This window comes from Pectinophora gossypiella, chromosome 5 (genome assembly GCF_024362695.1).
Source record: "Pectinophora gossypiella chromosome 5, ilPecGoss1.1, whole genome shotgun sequence".
Classification (NCBI taxonomy): domain Eukaryota; kingdom Metazoa; phylum Arthropoda; class Insecta; order Lepidoptera; family Gelechiidae; genus Pectinophora; species Pectinophora gossypiella.
This window is the reverse complement of record NC_065408.1, coordinates 13,114,342-13,140,855: the sequence shown is the minus strand read 5'-3', so window position 1 is coordinate 13,140,855 and position 26,514 is coordinate 13,114,342. Positions and strand designations below refer to the sequence as shown.

The following is a 26,514-nucleotide window of genomic DNA, read 5'->3' as shown; positions in this document are numbered from 1 at the left end:
GGGGTGACCCTAGATCTGCGTCTTACCTGGTCCAACGCCTGTCAGTGGCTGTGCAACTGGGCAATGCCGCTAGTGTAATGGGTTCGTTTGGACCAGGTCAGATTCAGAACACTTAAACGCCTAGTTGAACGTGACGAAGTTACGTATGTTTCTGATTATGAGTTTTGATTTTATTTTTATGTTATAATGTTACCTAATAAAGATTATTGGTTATAAAATACATAGTTATACATATAGCTACGATCATCAAAGGCAATTTCCTCTTTATTAACATTGATGCTTTTCAATTGCAAAGTGTATTGTCATGCATGCCCGATTTGTAATTTAGGTTGCGTGCGCCAAATCCAATTTAGGGCCTGTACAAAAAGTTACTACCGATATAGTATATTGTGGTGCTGTTACTAACAGGATATCATTAATTACATACATGACCTAACCTTATTAGAGTAGTAAATAATGATAATAAAGGAAATTAAAACAGAAATTGTATGAAAAAAATAATGAAATTGTAAAGCTGCAATTATTAAATAATGGATATTTTATGTATGAAACATACAATTTATACAGTATATGTAAATTTTATGACAATGTTTCGCATGACCTATGCCACTAATATGTAGACTGCCTTAATTAATGATAATGAAATCAGTAGTCTGGTCTTAGATCATTGACCAGGCTTATCTGAGACATGAGACATGTGATGTGACTCCTAATATGTTGACTTGATAACATTGGCCTAGTCACACACTCTCATAAAGTGTAATTTTGGTGTCACAAAATTTAAACTTAAATAAAGAGATTACCTACGTAATTCCAAGTTTTTATTAAAAATCTGATTACCTAAATATGTATAATCTACATAGTCAAAATATTGTAAAAATAATACACATTATTAACTAGGTAACAAATTTGTCACTGTCTCCCACAATCTCAAAAATAACTACTTATTAATTGAGTTAATTTTAATATAGATATGTTTCTATATATTTATTTAGACAACTTCTTAAACTGCCATTTCACAATTTAATTAATATGTAGTCTAGTCCAACTGATACACCTAAACCACTTCATTTTATGACCTTTCAAACTGATATAAAAATAAAATATAATAATATAATAAATGTAATTTTATTATAAAAGCATTACAAGGCTTTTATATTTTTTTATATTATATAGGTAAGTAACTAATGATTATTATACAAAAGAAGAGACACTTTCATTATATTTTGACCATTGACCTTTGAGGTCTTTGACCCGTAGCAGGTGATACACATAATACAGTAAGTATAAAGTTATAATAATATTATTAGTAAGCATTATTAAAAAGTATGCTGTTTTTAAAATAACAGATTTTAAAGTTTGACAGTTTTAGTGATATTCCTGGTACTGACAAAACTCTTAAAATTGGGCACAGAGCCCCTGAGACATGATTGTTATCAGGAAATGAACATGACATCATGAGAGCTCTCACAAGCAGAAAGGTAAAGTCATAAGTAATGGAATGTTAACAATACTTGTTAGCTAACCTGCTTATCAATTGTTTGGTCTACAATTATGACCACTATTCAAATGTTTTTAAATAGATAAGTACCTACACATATTTTGGAAATTAAATAATAATTAGCGTATTATTTGATTTAAAAAAACATATCTAAATGTTTTAGTTCAATGACATTGCAAAGAGAGAACGGTCAATATTCTAATTAGACGATAAATAATGAAAATTATTTTTTGCGGCGAAATTAACCTCATAATAAAGTGGATTTATAGTATAAATATTTCTTTGTTACTTCAATTACGACAAGACTTTTCAAAAAGTTGGCAAAAATATGTAAAAAAAATAAAAACATATTGAAACAAAATAAATAACAAATAAGGTGACGTTTGACAGTTGCAAAGATATACCCCTGCATAATATACACGTGCAATCTTATTGGAGATTGGAGTTCTATATGAAACACTATGATAAAAAATACAAAAATAATCAGATACTCACCCTGCTATTTGACAAATCCCTAAAAATCGGTGATAAACACAAACCACGATTTATTTCTAATTTTGCTAAAAGTCGGCACCTAGAAACACACACCGTCGACGCCATCTTTACACTACGTATGTATAAAAAAGTAGGTATAGCAATAGCGCACATCCACCGGTTGCCGTTGCCGGCTATACTGGCGCCACGAAACAAAACTCGGGAATATATTTCGGACGCTACGTTGTTATTCATTATTCAGTGTAGAACAAAAACAACCTATAGTATTTTTTGCTACATACTTACCACTAAACATTTGGAAAATGTTTCCAATACCTATTTAATTACAAACCCTTAAACTGTGCTCAGCGTGTACTAATTACTGTAAAACACCCAGATTATATCCTGTACAACTTGTAAATTATGTTTCACTTTAAAGCTATTCGATATTTTGTTTAATATCAGAGATAAGTGTTTTTATATAACTATAAATTAACCCTTCGCATTTAATTCTTAGCGCGGTTTTTTATTTATGTTGGCAGACCTGTATTGCTCACATGAAATTATCGCTGCGTTCAAGCTAAAAATCATAGACAACGTCATTTCATTCATTCATTGATTCTTTTAAATAGTAAGTGTAGGTGATGGTGTAGGCTTTTTGGCGGGAAACGGGAACGGGACAGTTGCTTTCTTCATTGAATAATCTAAATAATTAATACGAAGTGGTGTTTTGTGGTTAATGATCGCATTAAGTTAGTCGGAAGACATTCGCGAGTGTTATTATATTGGAGTATTCAATAAACAAAGTGTATCTGCCTATTTTCGCTTCGTGTCAGGAAGCCGCTTCATAACTAAAAAGTTTATGCGGACTTTTGAGTTAATTCGTTTGGGGTTCGGAGTAGGAGTCTACTCCGAGGGTGGGGGCTTAGGTTTCATCATCATCACCTTTCATCATTTCATTAATCATCAAGAAAAAAAAAAACGTCAGACATGGCTGTATGGGCATAGTTCCCTTTGCCTTACCCTTCGGGGAAAAAAAAAAAAAAAAAAAAGGTGATGGTGTAGTGTACCACTTTTTGTTGCTTTTTAACGTATATAGCAAAGGGTCAAAACTGCTATGCCACAACTGTCACTTTTAGCAACAAAAGTCATGACATGACAACTTCGTTCATCGCGATTGTTTCGGTATTCCTACATTTATTAAAACGATACGATTTCTAATGGCTGTTCCGGAATATAAACTTAGTGCCGTGTTATGTGGGCACTCGATGGATGTGCGATGTGTAGCTACAACGAAAGAGTACTGCATATTATCCGCGTCTCGAGATCGTACCGCTAAGCTGTGGCATCCGGAAGGGTTAGTATTACCTTTCTGTTGTATCTCGTATATTTTTATGAAGTTGATATTCTGTTGTGTTCGCAAAAAATGGGTAGTCAGTTTTAATAACTCGTTCTATTAGATAACTGCTATAATTCACCAGCATGGAAGTTTATTGACCCCTTGTTATTGAAACCTTAGTCATTGTATTTTAAACCGTTTTTTATTATTATATCGATTTGCATGCCACATAAAGTTGTCGGAAGAGACAACATTCTTCTGGAACCTATTGCGACCCTGTTAATATTCATTATCAGAATAAATGTGGTTTTTCTTACAGTCTCGCTAGTTAGAATACCATTATAATGAATTGTAAGTCAAACAGGCCTTAAAAAACCATGGCCATGTAAAAACTATGCTTAAATAATTTAACTCAAAGGACTGATTATGAGATTCAAATAAAAATCATTTAAAACAGAAGATATTTAATCTAACACTTCACTTATCTTCGCCTGCTTAGTTTTTATTTTTCTTAAATATTTACCTGTCTTTCTTTACAGAGTGAAAGATTTTGTCAATGTGGTTACATATAAAGGCCACAAGAACTTTGTCTCGTGTGTCTGTTGGCTGCCTCCCTGTGAGTCGTTCCCTGAGGGTCTTGTTATAACGGGGAGTAACGATAATACAATACTGGGATACAATCTGCAAGATGCTAAGATTCAAATTACTTTGGAGGGTCACGAGAATGTGGTGTGTTGGGTCACTCCTGGAAGAGATTCTGGGATTCTCATAAGGTTTGTGTATAATTTGTTACATACTACTTACTACCTATGTCACTAACTAGTTGTCATATTTTGATAGTTAATGTTAGAATAGCTTGATTCTGTAATTTTTTTCACCTGTGCAACACTGAATTGTTATGACTAATTCTTGCACAGTATTGCATCATTTCTTTTCTATTTTCAAATACTACCCATTGCTCTATAGCTTTATATTTACTTATTTTTTTGTAGCTTGTTAATTTGAACACACTTGGACAAAAGTGCTAATTCCACTTGTCAATTCATCCTGCTCATTACGTCAAGGTCACGATCAGGATCGTGTAGTCTAATAGCAAATTGGTGGGGCGTAACCATGGTAACCACGATCTCGAGCTAGTCTAATAGCGTCGATTTTCCCTATCTCGATGTGACCTTGACGCGTCGGTCTGGGTAAATTGGTGTAATAGGGTAGTTTCGAACAAGTCAAATCAGTTACTTTTTACTAAACGTCACGAAACACGAAATTACTATAGAATCATGAAAAAATGAATGAATGTGACAAAATGTCGCACTCAAATAGAAACAATAAAATGTTGTTACCACCTGTTGTTGTTGTTGTTGTTGTTGCTGTTGTTGTTGTCACCTTTAGATATGTATTTATTTAGTAATCAGAATTTCATAATTTATCTTTGACCTAGGAAACTATCCAATTACCTCTGTAGGTATACATTCAAATTATAACTCTAATCGGGCATGCATTTTATGTCATCAAACCATCAAGAACATAATTACATACTTTATACAATTTCAGTACAAGTTGGGACAACACAGCTAAAATATGGAATGTCAACTCACCACAGTCCGCCCCTCTCACTTTGAAGGGCCACCAGGCTGCCGTGTGGTGTGTAGTGGAACTTGGCAACGGAACATATGCTACTGCATCAGCTGACAAAACTATCAAGATTTGGAGAAAGGATGGAGGCTTGATCACTTCTCTTGCAGGTATAGTTTGATGTATTTAGCAATGTTATTTTATTTTCTCTGCAGCATGACAAAGAATGACACACCATGTAAACCACTACGCCCAGAACCTTAGTGAACCACTCGATACAAGACACCTTAAACGGCTACATATATGGGATAACCTATCACAATAAAGGCTCTCCAAGAATGGAAGGACAAGCCTCAACATCTTATTAGATATTACAGTATTCTGTAGAAAAGAACTGCTGAAGGTACAAGGACTGATTGCAAGTTTATAAAAAAAAATGTCTTCAATAATACTCCTATATACTGAACCCAAACAAACTTCAGCAAGCTCTGCACGGAAACTGCGCCGCGTTAATTTTATCGGGGGTTTCGACTTCTACGTGGATAGACATCGTTCTGCTATTGGTCATAGCTATCGACATAATTAGCGTCGGCGGCGTAGCCGTGCCGCGAGGGCAGATACTTTTTCGATTCGGCTCTCAAACATAGCAGAAGGTACACCTGCATAATGCGAAGCTTTTGTGTATTATTAACTATCAAGATGTTTTCTCTCAAATCAACTTTGAACCTTATGAAGTAAAGTCTAAAAAGGATATCCAACAAAAGTATATATAGATAGACATAAGCTCACGCCTGTAATCCCTAATTTGGTAGGCAGATCCATATAGACAATTTGCAGCCACTTGTTGATATGATGTCCTAAGGATGTGATAAACCTTATAGTGATACCTTAGATATGATGAGCCCATGACATTAGTCCATCGTGTAAGAAAGGACCCTCTGTCGGATTTTACGACAAGCCCGGGAAGTAACATCTCCCTAGCATTATCCCGTTTTTCTCAGGGTCCGCTTACCTAATCTAAAGATTTGACAGGTCCGACTTTTTACAGAAGAGACTGCCTGTCTGACCTTCCATCCCGCGAACGGAAAACCAGCCCAATACAGGTTAGGTCACATACCTCCGAAAATGCATTTCTCGGAAATGTGGGTTTCTTAAGACCGGGAAGACTGGCAGCTGAAAGTTTTTATTCGCTTTCAGAACAACAATGTATTATATGGATATATAGATCTTATTACATAATGTAATGTAATTGTTTCAGGTCATACTGACTGTGTGCGAGGACTGGCTGTAGCAAGTCCAGAATCATTCCTGAGTTGTTCTAATGATGCTTCCATCAAGCTATGGACCAACAAAGGAGAGTGCCTTAACACATACTATGGACATTCAAATTATATTTACAGGTTTGTATCTACAATTACCCTTGTACAGTCAGAAGCAAATATTTAGTGACAAATGTTTTTGTTCACTTAGAGAAACGTTGTGAACGTCCGTAATTATTGAACATTCTGGATGTAGCTAACTATATGTATACTGTGACTGTCACTAACTATTTATAAATGTAAAGATCCCCATTGCACTCGCCGAATTACCACGTTATATGGCGATGGACAACCTTTGCGCCAAGAAAGAGACCGCACCCAGAAAGAATCCAGTTATATTGTCGAAACTTTTCAAATTTCGAAATGGTAACCCCTCGTTTGAAAGTCTATTTGTCTATGCGGGCCTATTTCGGCAACTTAACATACCACCTATTTTGCGTAACTCATGAAACATCACTTCTGTAAAAATCCGGACCTGTCAAATCTGCAGGTTAGGTAAGTGAAGACGGGGCTTGTGGGGCTAAAACACGGTTTACAATTTCAGTATCAGCACGAACCCAGGCGTGCGGGACGGGTTCGCGTCGTGCGGCGAGGACGGCAGCGTGCGCGTGTGGGCCGCCGGACACTGCATCATGCAGGCGCGCCTGCCCGTGCACTCCGTGTGGAGCGTCGTCTGCCTCGACAACGGGGACATTGTCACCGGTACGGTCACGAGCATTAATATGTATACACTTTGTCACATTAACTTTTTTGACAAATTGAACTGTAAGTCTCACTAAACGTCAAATATGTTAGTGCGACAGAGTCCTAAAGTGGGTACATTATATTGCTCATGACTGTACACTACCTCCTATGTACAATCAAAGAGCAAAAATGCAGTCACTGAGCCCAGCAGCAGTTACTGATGTAAATAAGTACTCGTTACCATGAGCCATGTCAGGTTTTGGCGGCTCAATAGTAACCCTGACACCAGGGGTGATGAGGTTGGTACTCCACCTCACAACCCACACGATAGAAGAAGGCTTAGCCCAGCGAATTATTTGTAAACAGTTATGAAATTATTAACCATTATTTGTTGTCATAATTATAAAATTTATGTTTTTGTAGGTTTTTATGGTCTATTACAGAAACGACATGCAACCAGTTAATTTATTACTTTGCAAGAAACTGATTGGACTTTTGCAGCTGATCGTACATTGACCTATAATTAGGGTTGCCAGGTGTCGGGCCTTAGCCGGACATGTTTGACTTTTTGCGGTCGTGTCCCGCCAAATAGTTGCGTGTTAGGGTTTTGTCTGAGTGGCGAGCGGAGAGCGATCTACTTGTAACTACACATACTTATTTTTATCAGCCCAGTAAAAAATGTATGTTTGGTTATTAAAAAAATGTATAATAAAAAAGAAATATGATTATTTAGAAAAAACCTTCGACACACATATGTGCGGCTTTTAGAGCAAAATGTCCGGCCTTATATAGAGCCGAGTCCGGCCTATATAATGCATCCAGGGAAACACTAAAGGCGTCAGCCCCGGTATCCTCACGAAACGGAAAATGATCGAGTATGTACGTGCGCATTCACCTTAAGAAAGAAAGCCCAATATTCAAAACCCATCCGTATTATCGTAACAGGATCAAGTGACGGCATCGTCCGCGTGTTCACCAAGGACCCCGCGCGGTACGCGGACGAGGTGACGTTGAAGGCCTTCGACGACGAGGTGGAGAAGATGCAGTCCGCTGCCGAACAGGAGATCGGAGGGTTCAAGCTATCTGAGTGAGTTGTTTGCCCTTTAATCCATGATAGCTTGACTTACATCAGAGTGTCACGGGTGCGAATGTCAGCTTAGACTCTAAACCACTGAATTCGACTTTGTGAGTATCTATGTTTGGATCAAACATAATTGATATCTCACGTGGCTTCCAGAATTTGGGCCCGTTACATGGGACTTAAACATAGGTGGCGAGGATTGGGTGTATATACTTTCTACCTCTGCCTACTCCTTCGGAGATACAGGCGTAATGCTATGCTATGTTCTTAGCCCTAGTGTTTCAATCTGTTCATGAATCTTTTATAGTTATTCAATAAATTATTTTCATCTGCCCATTAACGTCCTTCTGGGGCACGGGCCTTCCCTATGGATGAATAGGGAGATCGGGCCTTAAACCATCACGCGGGCCCAGTGCGGATTGATGGTTATTAACGACTGCTACTGCAGCCGGGACCAACGCCTTCCGAAGCGCGGAGGAGCTAGAGATGTTTTTTTATTGTGTTCATCCGTCCTATGACTGGCGTTTGCGAAAGTTGCTTAACACTTTCAAGGAAAGAACGTCTAATGACGTTCCGATCACAAGGTGCCATCAAAGATCCATGATCTCTGTCCGTGAAAGGGTTAACTTCAACAATCGCAGACCGAGCGCGTTTACCGCTGCGCCACCGAGCTCCTCCTCACCTTGGGTAATATGGTTTTATCTCATTTATCCCTTGGTCTGATATAGATCTTTAATGACCAAAAGGCCGACTGATCCATGAAACATGATTCAAATTCTTTTTGACCTGCTTGTCTGACAGAAATGTCGTGAAGACCAAAAAAAACCTCTTTCCCCAGACTCCCCGGCCCAGAAGCCCTTCTCGAGCCAGGCAAGACGGACGGGCAGACGAAGCTGGTCCGCCGCGGCACCAACGTCAAATGCTACTCGTGGAGCATGGCCGAGAACACGTGGAACGAGATCGGTGACGTCATGGGGGCCAATCCCCCCTCAGAGGGAAAGACCATGTACCAGGGGAAGGTGAGATAATAATAATCGACACCCTGAGCTACTCACAACCATGTTGCTGCCTTGCCGTCCAGTCGCGTCGGCTAGATAGGTGGCCCATCCAGTGAGTGGCGAGTCACCGCCAACCTTGGTCGAGCAGGCGCCATAGTCCCCCATAGCCCCAGTATCCGGTCCACTAACCCCCAACCCAATAGCCCAGTTCCCTTTGTTCCCATAATCTGCAATAGTCCTACACGAACCGGGGATTGTCTTTGGGTGCACTCCCATAGTGCATACAGGGATAATCGCCGGTTGGTGTCACACCACATTTAGATTAAACTGTCTTAAGGGGCCTCTACGTGTTGGCTTCGGCCCCACGCACGCCTTCCAAAAGTCCGGGCCTCCATAGGCCCGAGATATGAAAAAGACATATAATAAATAGTTTATTGTCAACAGTTACAGTGACAATGTTTGGTACATAGAGCTTATTTTTACTGGAATATAGCACAAAGCTTGGTCCACTAACTTCCAAACTAAGTGGAAAACTTGTGACTTGCAGCAGACTGTGTAATTCCATTTGCGTCGATCCTGACACTTCGCTTACTTCCTCCACAATAGTTAAACAATTCGATTTAGACATTCGGTTACACGATTTAGACAAAAGGACATTCGGTCTTACTAAGGCATGTGGCACCTGTACTTTTTAATAAAGCACATTCACGAACACGCAGCGGACGGCCAATTAGAGCGCCCGCCTACTTGATTAAACGTTTTTCTTTGGTTGGTACTACTTACTACCTTTTCCGGTGTCGCCATATTTGTTTTTCTAGTCTTGTGTTTGTGTTCATCGGGTTGTTTTAGTATTTAATCTTGTCAAATCTAGTTTAAAACTTCATGAAAGTAAGCAGTGATTCTAAAATCGTATTAGTAGTTTAATTTCTATCTAACACATTTTACTTAAAGGCATCTATATTTCCACTTCCTTTTCAGGAGTACGACTTCGTATTCAGCGTAGACATAAAGGACGGAGCGCCGGCAATAAAGTTGCCCTACAACAAGACTGAAGACCCCTGGGTGGCCGCGCAAGCCTTCATACACGAGTAAATTAAAATTAAATAAAATATACACTTCACAACAAATAACAGCCTCCGTGGTCTAGTGGTTAGAGCGTTAAGCTCACGATCTGGAGGTCCGGGTTCGATTTCGACATTGTCGAAATCACTTTGTGAGACTATCCTTTGTTTGGTAAGGACTTTTCAGGGTTGAATCACCTGATTGTCCGAAAAAGTAAGATGATTCCGTGCTTCGGAGGGCACATTAAGCCGTTGGTCCCGACTATTAGCCGTAAAAACACCTCCACCAACCCGCAGTGGAGCAGCGTGGTGGAGTATGCTCCCTACCCCCTCCGGTTGATTGAGGGGAGGCCTGTGCCCAGCAGTGGGACGTGTACAGGCTGTTTATGTATGTATGTTCACAACAAATGGCTACTTGACAGTTGCAACAATAAAATATGAAATATATGTCGGATACGTTAGTTTATCATTTAATGATAATTAACCAATAGCTTTTTTATTAAGATCATTTTTAAATATTTTATTTTTACAAAATAAGAACGTGATTTTTTATCTGTGTATTACAAGATTCGGAACATGGGCGGCCATGATTGCGCTTCGTTTGACGTCACTGGGCAAAATGTCACGTGACCAAACGTTCTAGCGCGAAATTTGAAATTAATAAAGAATGTTTTTTTTTCTATTATATAAAACTTTTTCGAGAAAAAAAATTATTTTAAGAGGTATAAAATAAGCGTATGTATTTTTTTAAATACTTATCCGAAAACTGTCAAGTAGCCAATCATCATACACAACAACAAACAAATATAGCTAACGAAGAGTGGGCTCTGCCTAACCCCCTGGGGATACAGCCATGATGCTATGTTTCAACAACCATCGCAAACATCAGAAAATGATTCATTCAGATAGTTCTATGGTGAAGGGTTGGCAAATCTTTTCACCAACTTATTTTAACACTTTTAACGTAGACGTAAGTACGTAGTCGTTACATGAGCCATGTCAGGAGCCTTTGGCGCCTCAATACCCTGACACCAGGGTTGATGAGGTTGGTAATCCACCTCACAACCCACACGATAGAAGAAGGAAAACGTATATTTCTGTAACAGAATCACTTCTTTTTCAGACACAACCTACCTCAAGTATATTTGGACCAAGTTGCGAACTTTATTATAACGAACGCTAAGTTGGATACACTGCCAGCCCCCAGCAACGGGTATGTATAACCAGGAACAGGGGGTTGAAAAGCACATTGACTCGATTCATCTAAAAAAGCAATATTAAATATAAAATAATAAGCAAATGTCAAATTGCAATATTCCTTTTTTAGATGAATTGCTTCTATGTGGTCTTTTTAGACCACCTGGTTACTTAACTAGGACAGCTAAGTAGTTTAAGTACATTACCGTTATTATTTTATCAACAACATTACCAACCTTGTTCGTAGATTCGCGGACCCGCTGACAGGCGAGTCCCGCTACGTCCCCGGCACGGCGGCGGCGCGTCGACCAGCCGGTCTACCGCCACCACAAGCCGCTGACCCATTCACTGGCTCTGGAGCCTATACCACCAGTGCTGCCAATACTGAAAAGGCGCTTATTCCACATGATTCTTACATTAGGTGAGATTATACCCTGCGACTGTTATATCAGGTGAAGTTATACCGCACGACTCTTATATCAGGTTAAGTTATACCCCACGACTCTTTAGTCAGGTGAAGTTATACCGCGTGACTCTTTAGTCAGGTGAAGTTATACCGCACGACTCTTATAACAGGTAAAGTTATACCGCGAGCTTTTTCATGTCCTAATTATTCCTCGTCTTTCAGATTCGACCAAGCCAACCTGAAAGCGATACACGACAAGTTAAGAGAGTTCAACAGCAAAGTCGGTGATGGACTGAATGCGCTGACACACGAACAGCTAGAGAATATTGTTAAATTAGGAGAATTGGTGAGAATTTTGTATATATTTTTTGGAGTATCGGAGGACAACGAGGCATGAGAGCGATTTAACTCCATCCACCGCAAGTTTTTCCTGCTGGGCGTGCGGTAGAATATGCCGCTCCGGGCCTTAATTTTGAATCCTGTCTCATCTTGCAAGTGACAAATTCTTATGTGCTACGTGAAATGGGTATATATTTTCAACGTGAATTGAAGTGTTCACTTAAAGTTGGAGTGCAAAATAGGTTTTTTGTTTATGCATTAATTATTATGCATGTGTTTTGTTACAGAATAGTACTCACAGCTTTGAAACCGTTACGTTATTGAAGAAAATGTTAGAATGGCCCAAAGGTACGTGTCACTTTATTTCACTTTCCATACAATGTGTTAGTGACACCATAACGAAAACTTTTGAGGGATGGTTCAGACCATGATTCTGGTATCAAGTGGAATTTTCCGTCACAAAAGTGTGGAACTGAAAATATTTGAAAAGACACTAATATCATCATGAATTTTCTGACAGGAAATTCCAATTGATATTAACAGAAATTATGAGCTGAGTCATCCCCCTCAGTATTGGGTACGATGCCACTAACACCCCAAACTAAACCCCAAAGATCTGCACAGCCTGCACAGCAACCGCACCCCGCGCGGCGCGATTTATATCGAGGGTTTCGACCAACAACAATCAGCGAATGCTATCTACGTAGATAGACGAGTCCCGCCACGTACGGCCATTGGTCGAAGCCCTCGATTTAACACGCACCGCGCGCGGTGTGTTTGCCATGCCGCGAGGGCTGGCTATACTAACCCGTGGTGGGTGTTTTTTTTTTTTTTTTTTTTCAGAAATCCTGTTCCCAGTGTTGGATGTGACCAGGCTAGCAGTTAGGAACAAAGAATTGAACGGACAAATATTCGACACCACGTACGGACCTACTTTCATCAAGTACCTTCTGTCTCTATTGGCTCCAGGTATAACTCATGTTATAATTATTTACCCGACTGCGGCGAAGCAAAAAAGAGAGTTAGGTGTATGTGCGGTCACAAGCATCAATATGCATATGTCGTGGCCAGATCATAGAATTGGCCATTTCATGAAATGATCGACCATTTCATGAAATGGTCGTATTTCATGAAATGGCCAACTTCAACTGACCATATCGTTGAAACGTCAGCGTTTAATGATATTTCCATCCACGTTTGGCCATATCATTAATGTAGGGTGTCCATGATAAGTGGTGTAATAAAAACGCGAAATAAGATAGGAAATAATGTATTACTCTAGTACAAAATACAAAAATGTTTAAAAGTCAATTAAAAATTAAAAAGTCATTTTCGATTAACGGAGTGTTGATGTAGTTGACATATACGCCGTAACTGCATCTCGCTTTGAAGTCGTCGTCATATTTTTTGACACTATTTCATGCCATTGGTCATCATTCAGTATACTTTTCGTGTGTAAGATAAACATACTGGCGGCGTAGGGGTGGCCCAAGGGCCACCCCCGCCGCACCCTAACCTACTGTTATGCCTTGTAAAAATTATAAAAAAAAGGATTATGATAATTTAAATTATGACAAAAACATTTATGCGTTTTAATAGAATCCTGTTTCAAGTAGTTAATGCCATCTGCGGCATATCTACAATAAGTCACGTCAAAAAAAGAAACTTTACGGACAGTAGGATCGTCTATATTTTTCTATTTTAAAATTAATATCTCTTCATTCGCAGTTTTAATTATATCATATTTTGAAATCCAATCAACAGTGGCTGCAAGTTGTCTTTGATTACTTGTGGCTCTGCCCACCCCATTTGGGATTGCGGGCGTGAGTTTATGTATGTATGTATGTATGTTGAAATCCAATAATAGTCCATTGATTTACGTAGCGTGGTCACTCGACCTTCATTATTTGCCATATAACCTAAAAATAAAAATAAAGTTGCTGTCTACTGTTAATACGAGTTTTTCTTTTCACTTTAGTGTCAAAACATTGCTTCAATGCACTTTTATCTTGTATTTGCTCATTATTATTCGTATTATTCGCGTTCACACAAGAATAATTATTGTCCGCCGCCATTATGCAAAACATAAACAAAGCGACACTAACGCCACTACCGGTGGATAATGTTACTATTTTACGATATGATCGCTAACGTTTGGCCATATCATGAAGTAATCATGCATTTAGTTGGTCATATCGTTAAACGTTTTGTGTTCATTGATCTGGCCAAACCACATCATGATGTGGCCAACGAATGTTGTTCTATTTCATGAAATACGACCATTTCATGAAATGGTCGATCATTTCATGAAATGATCAGTTCTATGATATGGCCACGATACATACATTTTGGTACAATGTCATATGATTTTTTTGACAAACTGCAGTTATAATAAGTAGTTTATGTACTCGTAAATGTATATATCTTTGTAGTTATTTTTATACGTCTATCCCGCTATATTATATAATATTACATATCTCCTATACTTAAAGGTTGCCTGGAAGAGATTGCTACTTAACAATAATGCCGCCTATTGTAGTCATTGTATTTCTCTTTTGTATTTTCCTGTTTGTGCATTAAAGTATTTGTTATGTTATGTAAGTCTAAATGTCAAATATGTTAGTGCGACAGAGTCCTAAAGTGGGCACAGTATATTGCTCATGACTGTTCTCTCTTAACTTTTAAACCGAATTTGACAAATACGGCGTCACTAGAAGGGTGAATATCAAAATTTCAAGTTTGGTGGCGAAATTTCATATTATTTTTTCGTGAAAAATTGATTGATGAAAAGGATCCTTTTTCATGTCGGAACCCAATTTTTCACGAAAAAATTATATGACAGTTCGCCACCAAACTTGGCACATTTTGATATTCACCCAGAAGCGGCTTGATTATAAGCTATGTGACGTCAAACGAAATCAAATCTGGCGCCCTCTAAAGGATATAAACTGATGAAGAGAAAATCTTATTCTCTTTCTTCCCATAATTCAAACGTGATTTCGAAAACAAATTCAAAAAAGGAACAACTTCTATATTCAAACTTCAACTGAACTTAAAACCTTTTTGTATAATTTTTTATTCTTATTATTTTTTCTTTCCATATTTGCAGACAACATGCCAGCGAACCAGATGCTAGCGATGCGCGTGCTAGTTAACGCGTTCTGCGACCTGCCCGGGGAGATGTTGGTGCTAGCCGCTAGAGAGAGTGTGGTGCATTGCATCATGTGTCTCTCGCACCTCAACAATAATGCTCAGGTGACAATATAGCCCTCCAGGCGGTTTTAATAAACAACCAAGGGCCAAAGACAAATTATATATGTCTAACAATCCGATTTTTCTTTTCCACTTATTCAGTTATCATAGCCTAGACACTCCATACAAAAATGTCGACCTTCCATCGATGCAGTGTGTGCCACCTTATTCTGTACTTAATAAAAATAAAAAAAAAAACAAAATTTTAAAAATCCCCGACCAAAAAAATGTGCTCAATTATTATGACAAAAGGTTAAAAATGCTAAACCCTATAAAAAGCAAAAAAATAACTTATCCCACATATACTTGCAAGCAAAATGAGCTTGTAACATTCCTATCACACTTAACAAACGACCTGATGACCTTGAAGACCTGAACCGATTTCCACGAAACATAGCTAAGAACACACTCGATGGATATACTTTTCAAACAAAAAAACCGCAATAAAATCGGAGCATCCGTTTGGGAACTACCATGCCACAGACAGACACATACACATTTACACAGACACGTCAAACTTATAACACCCCGTCGTTTTTGCGTCGGGGGTTAAAAAGGTTTTCATCTGTCCTCCACAGATCGCGGCGGCATCCTTACTACTGAATCTGTCAGTTGCGCTGGCGCAACAGGCCGACAACGTGGAGCTGGCCGACGGACTCATACATCTGCTCACCAGGATCACTGACAACGAAGCTTATTTCCGGTTTGTTATTTTTTTGCCGTCAATTCAATTCAATTCAATTCTTGATGAATGGCTTCTGTGTGATCACAATTCTGCCAGTATCACGTTTGAAGAAAATACACAATAGGGCAGAAATAAAAATATAATTGAACGAAAATTGCCGTCGCATGTTGTACATATATGTGTGCTTCGGATGACACTGACAACTTGGCCCGCTGTATTTTTTATTTTTTCTTGTTTAATTTAAATTTTCTTTTAGTTTTTGTTAAAATGTAGCCAATCTACACACACTGTGTGTACTGTTACACTTCTGGTCGCTTTAAATCTATTTTTTCCTTAGTTCGCGAAAATATTTGACCAAAATATAGCTATTCATAGTAATGTATATCGTCACTGGAAAGGTAAAATTACGTAAGCACCAATAGTCTATTCCGAGAAGCAGCTAAAAGATACAGGGTGTAAGGGACATCGTAACGAATACTGAGGGGGATGATCATGATCTGAGTTAATATCAAATTGAATTTCCCGTCGGAAAATTCATTTTATTTTCAGTTCCAACGACGGAAAAATCCACTTGATATCAACTCAGAATCATGGTCTGAATCATCACTCAAGGTTTTCGTGACGATGTCACTAACACCCTGTATGTTTTCCTGACTTAATTTTATTTATTTCTCCCACAGAGGCCTGGTCGCGCTCGGCACCCTCCTAGCGGAGTCCCCAAACAAGCTGCAGATCCAATCCAAGATAGTCTCCAACACACAGCTCCACAACCGCCTGAAGAAGGACTGTGCCTCCACCGACCCGAGCCTCGCTAAAATCACACAGTGCTCCCAACAGATCGCTCGACTGTTATAATAAGGCTGATATTTATTAAATAGCTATTAAATATTAATTTGTTAAAAGTGCTGATTTGATTTGGTAGTCGTGAATTTGGTTTGGGGGTTACACGCATTGGTATATTCAAAATTCAAAAATATCTTTATTCAGTAGGTAACATCGTCATTTTTTACGTAACGAACGTCGTCCGCCTAAAACTACTGCAGCTTCTCAACCTGTATAGCCAGGGAAAAGAAACTGCAAGAAAAACCTCGGCACAGGGCACTAGACATGCCATAGTAATATGTTTAGCCTATCGCTTTTAGCGCCTAGCTATTAGCTCGCTCATAATACAATCGTTTTGAACCGAGTCGTTAGTTTATTGCCGTAGTTGGGACGTTAGTCTGTCTCCCTCACACTTATTAAACTTATAAACGCAAGCGCAATAATGACGTACATAATATTTCCAAAAATCAGGTTTATATACAATCAGGCATGTACAAATGCGTGTTAGCCATATCACTCGAACCAAATATTCATAACTTACTCTCACACTAGGGTACAGTGTAGATACATTAATGTATTTACTGTAAAGATTGAACGAGATCTGTCAGCACCTTATAACACTTTCCTATGGTTCTATCTCTTTCTGTTATTCAGAATCGTTATTTGTTAGAGCGAGAGCGACCGCACGCAGCGGAATCGACGAGGTAGTAGCGGTAAAACTCTCTCGCTTTAGCAAATGATAGTATTGAGTAACAGAAAAGGATAGAAAGAAAAGTTCGGAGGTGCTGACAGATGGGAATGAGCCCTTTAATAGATATATCGCGGGAAACGCGACAAGCTTGCGTTACATTTTGTACGCTAGAGTAGAAACAGAACGCCTTACAATAAAAGCAATAAATAATTCCTCTAAATAATAGTTGAGTCTCCAATGAAACGACGCTTATTGTAATAAAAAAATATTTAATTCAATTATAATACTTTACATATGAATGTACATGAATGTCACAGCAGAAATAAATTTTATACAGCAATAATAACATAATATTTAATCGCAATCTTTTATTTTACAACCCTATCACATTTTCCTTCGTGACTCTCAGATTTCTAATTAAAAAAACAATACAAAGTACTACATACAAATGTTACAAGATCTTTAAATTGATAAAAAATTGCTAAAGTATATTTTGTATATTACAACTAACTTAAAATTATTGCCCTATTCTGAATTATACAGTTCAGTTCTGTGTACAAAAAAAAGTATATGTAGTTGAACTACAAAAAGTATTTTTATGTCTGCATTTTTAATTGTAATTCAGATACAACTATGAAACTTGTTTAACCACCATAAGTGATAAATAAGTATAAATGTTGTTTTTCTTGCAAATTACAAACACTCATTCACAATGTACTCAGCGGCACTAGAAATCATCTCCCGCACCGCATCGCGCTTTCCTATGCTTTATCCTTTTCTGTCACTAGGAATTGTCATTTGCTAGAGCGAGATACGCGCACGTGGCGAAAACGAGGAGGGAGTGCGGTCACACTTCTTTATCTCGCTCTAGTAAATGACGGTCCTGAGGGACAGAAAAGGATGACAGAGTGCAGTCTACATCTTACCCTAAGCATAGAATAAGGAAAAATACTACGCATAGAACTGCAACCTCACCCCCCACCTCGGTCATACTTTAGTCTTCAATCGTATGGGCGTCACACACATATATGCGCGTGTACAATAACATGAAAAACCAAACGAAATGTAAAACTAAACCCCCATCCCATCGTAAAGTGCAAGAATCTCAAACCAATTTATGATGGATTAATATTTGTTCCATTCGTATAATAAAGAATAATTTCATTTATAATAAAAACATACGATACAGAGCACGATCGTGTTTAAAATCATGACTCGTGCGTGATTCATGAATAAATTGTGACTTTTTCGAATACAAGATGATAATGGTGCTAATTCCTGTAGCCACCATCTAATTTTATTTTAAGTTACACCTGTCATTTTCATATCCGCCGTAAAGGAAAGGGACGGATGAGTGACGGCTGTTAATTTAAAATGAATGAGTGAATGAATGAATAGCCCGGGCGAATTCAATAGTTATCTCGTTGGTATCTAACCCGGTTGACGTGTGCTGCCAACATAATTCTGTCAAATTATTGGACGATGTAAAATTTTTAGATCTAAAACAAAGATTTCTGCCCAAAAATTGACGTGTGTTCCACAAATTTTATGCCTGTCAAATCCCGTTCTTTTTTGGGGGATAAGAAAATGGCAGATTTTGTTACAGCCACAATTTGTGGAGTGTCAAAATAGATCTTACGCCTCCGACTAAATGTCCATATATGAACGATGGACCGTTTCCAATTTCTCCATGTATGATCAGTTGTTACGGTCAGTGTCGTGCCTGGGAATGTTCTTGTTATAAAAACTCTTTAATAGTAAAGACACTGGCTGCTTTTTTTTAAATTGTTCTTTCGTGTACTAATCACGAGCATTAATATGTATACACTTTGGTACCATGTCACATTAACTATTTGGACAAAGTGAACTGTAAGTCTCACTAAATGTCAAATATGTTAGTGCGACAAAGTCCTAAAGTGGGTACATTATATTGGTCATGACTGTACTCGGTAATAAAGTTCTTTTTCCGCCTTGTTGATGTGTTTTTGTTGATTCACATTATTTACAATAATCTAAGATATGTTGGCGGATGTAACATTGCTTTGGCGAACTCCTTGTCAATCGAAGCTAAAGCACTTTATAAATTCGTGCATATAGGCTTAAATGTAAAGTTATTATTGTATTTAGTTTTTATTTGTTCCTATACAGAGCGACATAGTTGCTGTTTGTGACAGTTCTAAAAAGTAAAGATTAAAAAAAAACTGTCATTCTTACTCGTGTTCCGTTGCGTAGTAAGTAAACGATCCTTTTTTTTGACGTGACTTATTGTAAATTTGCCGCAGCTGGCATTAACTACTTGGCCGGACAAATGGGGAGCGCTGAAGGCTCTCACCCAGTAAACAATCCATCGTACATGTTACTGTACTGGTTAAGAGAATAATGAATATTACAACTGGCAACTACAGCTAATGTAACAATTGAGTGCTTATAATTACTCACAGAACCTTTCCTTCCTTGCTTGACCTTATTTCTTCTTCTTCAATTCTTCAAATCGCCGGTTCAGATCGTCGAAGTCTATTTCATCTGGGGCGTTATTGTCAGTATTGGACGTGTTGGAGTCGTGGCTATGAGGCACTGACGGTAGCAGCAGATCGGATGGTACAGTTGGTAGTTCTGGTAGCTCGGGGAAAATGTTTGGGTTGCCGGCTGGCTTCGTCCGCGGCTGTGGGGTCGGCGCCGACGGTGACGGTACGTGGGGCGCCTGGAATATTATAAAAATACACACATAAACTCACAATACAATACAAAAACGCTTAAACTCACGCCATTAATCCCTAATAAAATGAGCAGAGCCACTTTTAATCAAAACTACTAATCACTATTATTCAAAGACAACTTGCAGTCAGTGGCCCCGAGTCCTGCAGACACCTCCTAATTTCATTTTGTCATTTTCTAATCCGCCGAAAAGGAAAGGGACGGTTGCAGACTGTCGATTACCCGTCCCTTTAATTTTTGGCGGATAAGAAAAGTACAAGTAGGACTTAAAATAAACTTAAGATGGTATATACTTGAATCAGCACTACTACAGCAGTTCTTCTACTTTATGCATGTTATACGTTAAAATGTAAGAAAATAGTGGAAAAGCAAGCGTAGCAAAAAATCCATGCTCAGAACAAAACAAAAAAACCAAAAAAAATGCAAACTAAACTAACATGGTGAGACTGTGAAATTACCGGGTCGTGGTGTATGCTGTCGTATGCAGGCGGGAGGTTGTTCATTTCCTCCTGAAAAAATAAACATGCGTCAAGATTTTTCTTCTTTTTTCGTTTTGTGCATTACGAACATCAAGATTCGTAAGAGGCTAGGCAGCCTCTTACGTTATCATTGCCTAATGATATTAGTTATATTGGAACAATGAGCGTTTTTCCAGGCCATATTCATATATTCCCAATCCCAATATTTCAATAGGCAATATTCCCAAAAAAAATAATAGATGGCGCTATACAATGTTGCCCTTCTCATAACCTTCTCACTTCAAGGATAACAGACATTATGCATCTTTTATCTTATGAAAATGTGGGAGGGAATAGGAAAACAAATACTGAAATCTTCATAACTCACTATAGCCATAAGAATTACTGAATTTAATTTAACTTATTATTCAAATTAGAAAAAAGCCTTCAGCAGCGCGCACACATGTACTCATTCCCCCCTCTTCTGTCTCTTTTCACCCATACCTCTCACTCTTTTACTCTGTTCAACTGAACACCCTTGTAATAACAAGTAACACCCAGGCATAACACATATTCCTCCCATTATTATTCTTATTGGAGCAGCGTGGTGGAGTATGCTCCATACCCCCTCCGGTTGATTGAGGGGAGGCCTGTGCCCAGCAGTGGGACGTATATAGGCTGTTTACGTACGTACGTATTATTCTTATCAAAATAAAGATTTAGGTAGCAACATAATTCTATACATATCTGATCCAAATGTCAAGTAACAGTTTTTTATGTATGCCTCTACAATTACATTATATTTTTTAATTATATACCCGAGCAATAAGAAAATAAGTAATTATCACGTTAAAAGTATACAGTGCCATCTAAATATTTTTTGGGGAACGTCGCTTTCAAAGTGTCTCAATGCCGCCGTGTAGAGAGATAGCTCATGGCTGTATAGTTGTGGTGTGCTGTGCCGATGAAGAGCTGTGCTGTGCTGTACCAATAGAGATTAAACTGAGCGGAGCTGTTATTTATTATTTCAAAATAATAACGCAATTATTTTCTTATCTCTCAAGATGCGCTTATCTTCAACGATTTTACGCGCGAAATGCAACCTTTTTTTGCTGGATAGGGGCAAAATATTTTCAAGAAACATTCACAAATCTTGTCAGTATAAGAATCAAAAGTATAATGTGTGGGCACTATTTTAGAGGTGCCATAGTAAACAAGTGTCGTCGGCCGGCGTTAAAATGGCGTCCGAGTACGAGCCAATAGAATAAGCTTAAGCTTAATAAGAATAAGCTTTTACCGAATAGCCAGTAGAGTTGGTTTATTTATCACATAGAACAATATGCGTTTTGCTAGTGCAACTGAGTCAACAACATTAATCATCATTCGCAGCCTGAATTAGTACATATTAATAAAAACAATTAAGTATAACAGTATAAATCCATGCCATGCGAGAAAACAGCCGTCACTAACAGCCGTATACTAAGATGTTCTCGAAACTTCCTCCCGTCGACCTCAGCTGAGCATTTTGGTATTTTAAGTTGACAATTACGTCCTCGAATTGAGGACTTTACGCACTGGAGTCGAGGATATACTGCCAACAAAATAGTACGAAAATAATGACGTCATGCTCTCAACCTCATTGGAGTAAGCTCGAGATAAGGTTGAGGCGACATATCTCTCTCTTTATTTAAGAGCTGCGCTCTTGTCGGTGGAGTAAACGCCATTATTCCATAGATAAGGCGTGTAGAACGGTTGCCCCAATCGCCTTCCGTTCCGCAGTACACCGACCAATTTCTCAATCGGTGATGTTCTAGCTAGAGCCCTACCAGGATCCATTTCCTCGGCCTCCAACCAGTACTGATACCGCTGCTGCCCGGTCTAAGAATACCGATTTTAGCTGCGTTCGAGGTCTTCCTTTCGTCTCAACTGAGGTCGGCGTCGAGAAAAGTTCAAGGTAACATCTTAGAATTCGGGTGTAAATCATTACCTGGAGGAAGCTGTTGCTCAGATTCTTGGAGTCTACCCCTGGAGGCAGATTGTAGCCTGCAGGCGGCTGGCTGGGCCCGACGCCGTATGTCGCCGGCGGCGTCGCTACGAAACCTCCCGCTTTACCTCCCGATGGCGTCTGGGTGGATGGAAAATCATGATTCCTATCCTTACTAATATAATATCCTACCCAGGACACGAATTTATTACACTGTAGACGAATTTTTAAATGGCAAGTTTTAATTTTAATACACACTTCCTCTCTTTCCTTCAAAGTTGCTGTGCCCTACAGGGTCCATGTTTTAGTTCCTATGCCTATGTAACACCCCATTATACTACATGGAATGCAATAATTGAGTATTGACACTCCTTACAAACATCGGCCTCTGTGGTCCAGTGGTTGAGCGTTGAGCTCCCAATCCGGAAGTCCCGGGTTCGAATCCCGGTGGGGGCACAAAAAACACTTTGTGATCCCTAGTTTAGTTAAGACATTACAGGCAGATCACCTGATTGTCCGAAAGTAAGATGTTCTTCGGAAGGCACGTTAAGCCGTTGGTCCCGGGTACTAATTACTGATATAAGTGAGTAATCGTTACATGAGCCATGTCAGGGGCCTTTGGTGGCTCAATAATCACCCTGACACCAGAAGACACGATACAAGAAGACAAACATCTCACTCTTACCGAGTGCCGACTAACTCCCCTTTGCTCCTTAACGATTTACAACCGTTTAACACTCAAACCGTTTAAAAGTCAAACCATCACCTACATAAATGGGGCTTAAAGGAGTCTCCATATCTCACATAGTGAACAGGTGCCCTCTGCACTGGTTCCCATGTGGCATAGCCGGGCTGCATTGTGTGACTGTCTGCCATACGCAATAATAATAAAACCGTTTAACACTAAAGAAAGACGCAGAGATAGGGTCGGCGCGGTATGCGAATTGCTGGGGGGCAGAGAGTTACGTAACCGTTCGATGCATTATCCTTTATCTTTCAAAAGTTTGTGTGATAATAACGCAGGTTCTCACCGAAGGATAATTGAAGGGCGTCACACTTGGCGGGTTGGGTAAATCTGGCATTTGCGGGAACCCGATGAAGCCAGGAGGCTGTGGTTGCCCAATGTCTATAAGTAGAGCATCTCGGCCTGCAAAGGGAAGAATACATTGTCTTTTACAGTACAAACTGGACCAATAATAAAATTGAAGGGATCGCAGTCGAACTAGTGATGTTCCGGACATCCGCATCAGTATCCACGGATACCCGCGAGAAATCTAAAATCCGTATCCGTCCGTATCCGTTACTTTTCGCGAATCTTTTAGGGATCCTTTACTTTAATAATTTTCATAATTATATTTCAAAAAAAAAAATTCAGCATCATTAAAAATCTTTTAAATAAAATTCATTTGGCAAGTTAGCTTAACAATAGTACATAACTGAAAAGTAATAGAGCAAGTATTTTATAAAGAGTTTCAATATTATAGCAAGTTATATTATAACATTTTTATAAATATGAGAAAACCAAAAACTCAAATCTTCGTTTTTTTATAATTATAATCAGAGCAAAATAATAGAAACTTACTGATTGAATAAGAATATAAAGATGAGTATCCGCAGATCTTGACACCAAATATCAAACTTCATTTTAAGTAAGTAAAAGGAAAAGATTTTCAGGAAAACATATTTAAAATATATTAAAAAAAATATATAAAAGTAGTAAACATACCTTCCTCTTCCCTCATGACCTGTTCGTCTGGTGTATACTCCACATTATAATTTTTAGCTATTTCTATCAAATATTTCTCAACCAGGATCTTTGGTGGACTCTGAACTGACATCTTGTGTTTCAACTTGTCACTGATTGTATTCACATTTTCATTTCTACAAGCATCCGCATAGATTTTTCCGTATTTTGCTGTGAGCAGATCTGATATTACCTTGAGCTCCTGTGAAAAAATATATTTTATATTATAAAAATGCCAATTGGCACACGGTCCCAAGGGGGACAGACTTCTAGTACAGCTTTGAATACACTACTCTGGGCGCCATCCCACTCACGTCATACAAAGTACTGCGCGGCGAAAAGCAAGAGGGAAATCACTGCCCTATTTTTCCCTAAAAAAATAGCATGGAGAATGCTACACCAACAAGCGTGGCACTTAAATTAATGATGATGATTACAAAAATAACTTATTTTTTATAAGATATTCTTGCTTTAGACAACAGTGAGAACACCCCAAAGATTTTCTTTAACACATTTTAGATTTTTTTTGACTGATCAATTAATTTCATGACAACATCATCATAAGCCTCATCTCTTCCATAATTAGAAAATGGTGCCATACAAATCCAACTCACCTGCTAATAGTCAATGAGACTGATCACAAGAACCACAAAAAAGGCACTAATATTTTATAGAGATATCTATAGTTCTTTAATACATACTGACAATATAATTATGTAATCTTTTGTGTTATCACAATTTCTAACATTTTTATTTAAATTGGTTGACCAAGAACTAAAATCTCTCTGCAAGTCATGGGAGCACTCTGCCAAAGCTGCACCATTGTTTGAGCACATTTGAAGAAGAGATTGTTTGAGCACTATTTCCCAGCAGGGGATAATAGAAAAAATAAAAAGAAGAATTGTTTTATGAATGGGAATAAGAAATAGATTTCTTCACACCTGTACATCAGTATGCATCCTCGGTGCCACCCAAATCATGGTGGAGATGGCCTCGGCCAATCCTTCGTCCAACTCCTTCATCTGCGTCACCAGGCCAAACCTGGCCAGGATCAGGTCACAATACATCTCCACTATTTCCATTGCTTCCACCATGTAGTCTTCTCTGTAATTAGTTTTTTTAACATAAACTCACAACCATAATCATTTACACTTCATTAAACATAACATGATGAGAATGACACATCTCTTGTCTCATTGGCTATACATACAGCCTAGGTGGTATTACACAACCTAGTGTGAAATATACATTATATTATCTCATCTCTTTCGTCACTATCTCTGCCATTGCTGTTTCGCCATTATCTCTGTCCATTTGCCCATCTAATGCTGTTACAGTTAATAAGATATAATAGGCTAGCTGCCCACAATCAGTAACAAAAATAAAACATGCAGCCACTTTTAAACCAAAGTAGGAAGACTGATAAATGTTTTTATTACTACCCTAAAAATAGTAGATCATCATCATAGGCTTTTTTCTTCAGGTTATATAAAGCGTAAGATTTATCACGTTATTAAAGTTTGACGAGTTCAATCAGAAAAGTTCTTACACACGTAGGTAATAAAGATGATGTTATTAGTCTCAAGGACAAAGCATACGGACTTTATCGTGAACAAATTTTAGTTCCTTGTTCTGATTACATTAATTATAATAAAGAAGCAACTCTGAATCACCTTATTATATGTTCCACACGAATTTTAGCTCTCTCACTTTTACCAGCAGCAATATATTCGGCTATTTCCTTTCGAGCCTTTTGAGCTAATTCAGTCTTCTTCTTCTCCAACAGTTTAAGGCGGTTTATGGCCAACCTCAAATGTGTTTTGAGCTTCGTGTAGTTTGGATTTGTAGAAAACATCTTGTTTTAAGACTTTTATGCTCTATTTTAACGAAATTATATACTTGCGGATGAGTAACACAAATTTTTTTTTTTTTTTAACTTTTTTATCCCTTTGGGGAAAGGCAAAGGCAAAGCCGTGCAGCCGTCGTCTAATGTATTTTTTTGTCATGTCCAAATCTTAATAAGGCCGAAGCCACGTCTTGTGTGAGTATTTCTCAATGTTCTTTATTTCAAGTCCTTTATAAAAGTGTCTTATCTAAAATATTCAAGGCCGAAGCCACGTCTTCTTCATGTTAATATCCGTGTACAATCCATGTTCTATTATGTTCAATCCATGTTTTCAATTCAAATCCTT

The 26,514-nt window shown here is 38.4% G+C and overlaps 3 protein-coding genes across 6 annotated transcripts in view; 1 reads left to right on the top strand and 2 right to left on the bottom strand.

The window, feature by feature from the left end:
- The window catches only part of LOC126367061 (calcium uniporter protein, mitochondrial), a 187,451-nt gene extending 185,294 nt beyond the window's left edge, over positions 1 to 2,157 (bottom strand). For both annotated transcript variants that reach the window (XM_050010454.1, XM_050010455.1), the window contains exon 1: positions 1,997 to 2,157. In XM_050010454.1, coding sequence (XP_049866411.1) covers positions 1,997 to 2,149 — 153 coding nt within the window. In that variant the 5' untranslated portion in view covers positions 2,150 to 2,157. The remainder of the gene's footprint in view (positions 1 to 1,996) is intronic.
- A 937-nt stretch (positions 2,158 to 3,094) lies between these two features.
- On the top strand, positions 3,095 to 17,779 carry LOC126367021 (phospholipase A-2-activating protein). Its single transcript, XM_050010382.1, has 16 exons — positions 3,095 to 3,332; positions 3,854 to 4,087; positions 4,866 to 5,056; positions 6,145 to 6,286; positions 6,750 to 6,907; positions 7,835 to 7,976; positions 8,809 to 8,989; positions 9,947 to 10,056; positions 11,153 to 11,242; positions 11,474 to 11,647; positions 11,855 to 11,978; positions 12,259 to 12,319; positions 12,815 to 12,940; positions 15,081 to 15,226; positions 15,802 to 15,926; positions 16,589 to 17,779. Exons 1-16 carry the CDS (start codon positions 3,196 to 3,198, stop codon positions 16,761 to 16,763), a joined length of 2,316 nt encoding a protein of 771 aa, XP_049866339.1. The 5' UTR covers positions 3,095 to 3,195; the 3' UTR covers positions 16,764 to 17,779.
- Positions 17,780 to 19,611: 1,832 nt separating this feature from the next.
- LOC126367069 (IST1 homolog) lies at positions 19,612 to 26,249 on the bottom strand. 3 transcript variants are annotated; one of them, XM_050010465.1, is made up of 7 exons: positions 25,996 to 26,249; positions 25,264 to 25,426; positions 24,305 to 24,524; positions 23,610 to 23,725; positions 22,582 to 22,719; positions 20,574 to 20,645; positions 19,612 to 20,122 (listed from the first exon to the last, which is right to left on the bottom strand). In XM_050010465.1, exons 1-7 carry the CDS (start codon positions 26,175 to 26,177, stop codon positions 19,886 to 19,888), a joined length of 1,128 nt encoding a protein of 375 aa, XP_049866422.1. In that variant the 5' UTR covers positions 26,178 to 26,249; the 3' UTR covers positions 19,612 to 19,885. The 3 variants fall into 3 exon arrangements, with proteins under 3 accessions (XP_049866422.1, XP_049866423.1, XP_049866424.1); XM_050010466.1 differs by having other exon boundaries at positions 20,595 to 20,645; XM_050010467.1 differs by lacking the exon at positions 20,574 to 20,645.
- Between the last annotated feature and the right edge of the window lie 265 nt (positions 26,250 to 26,514).

Bases quoted from the DNA above. Each gene is read 5' to 3' on its own strand.
- LOC126367021 (XM_050010382.1), top strand. From the start codon at position 3,196: ATGGCTGTTCCGGAATATAAACTTAGTGCCGTGTTATGTGGGCACTCG. The intron at 5,057-6,144 runs GTATAGTTTGAT...TAATTGTTTCAG, and splicing joins CTTGATCACTTCTCTTGCAG to GTCATACTGACTGTGTGCGA. The intron at 11,243-11,473 runs GTATGTATAACC...CCTTGTTCGTAG, and splicing joins CTGCCAGCCCCCAGCAACGG to ATTCGCGGACCCGCTGACAG.
- LOC126367069 (XM_050010465.1), bottom strand. From the start codon at position 26,177: ATGTTTTCTACAAATCCAAACTACACGAAGCTCAAAACACATTTGAGG. The intron at 25,427-25,995 runs GTGATTCAGAGT...AACTAATTACAG, and splicing joins CGTGTGGAACATATAATAAG to AGAAGACTACATGGTGGAAG. The intron at 23,726-24,304 runs GTATGTTTACTA...TTCCCTTTGCAG, and splicing joins GGTCATGAGGGAAGAGGAAG to GCCGAGATGCTCTACTTATA.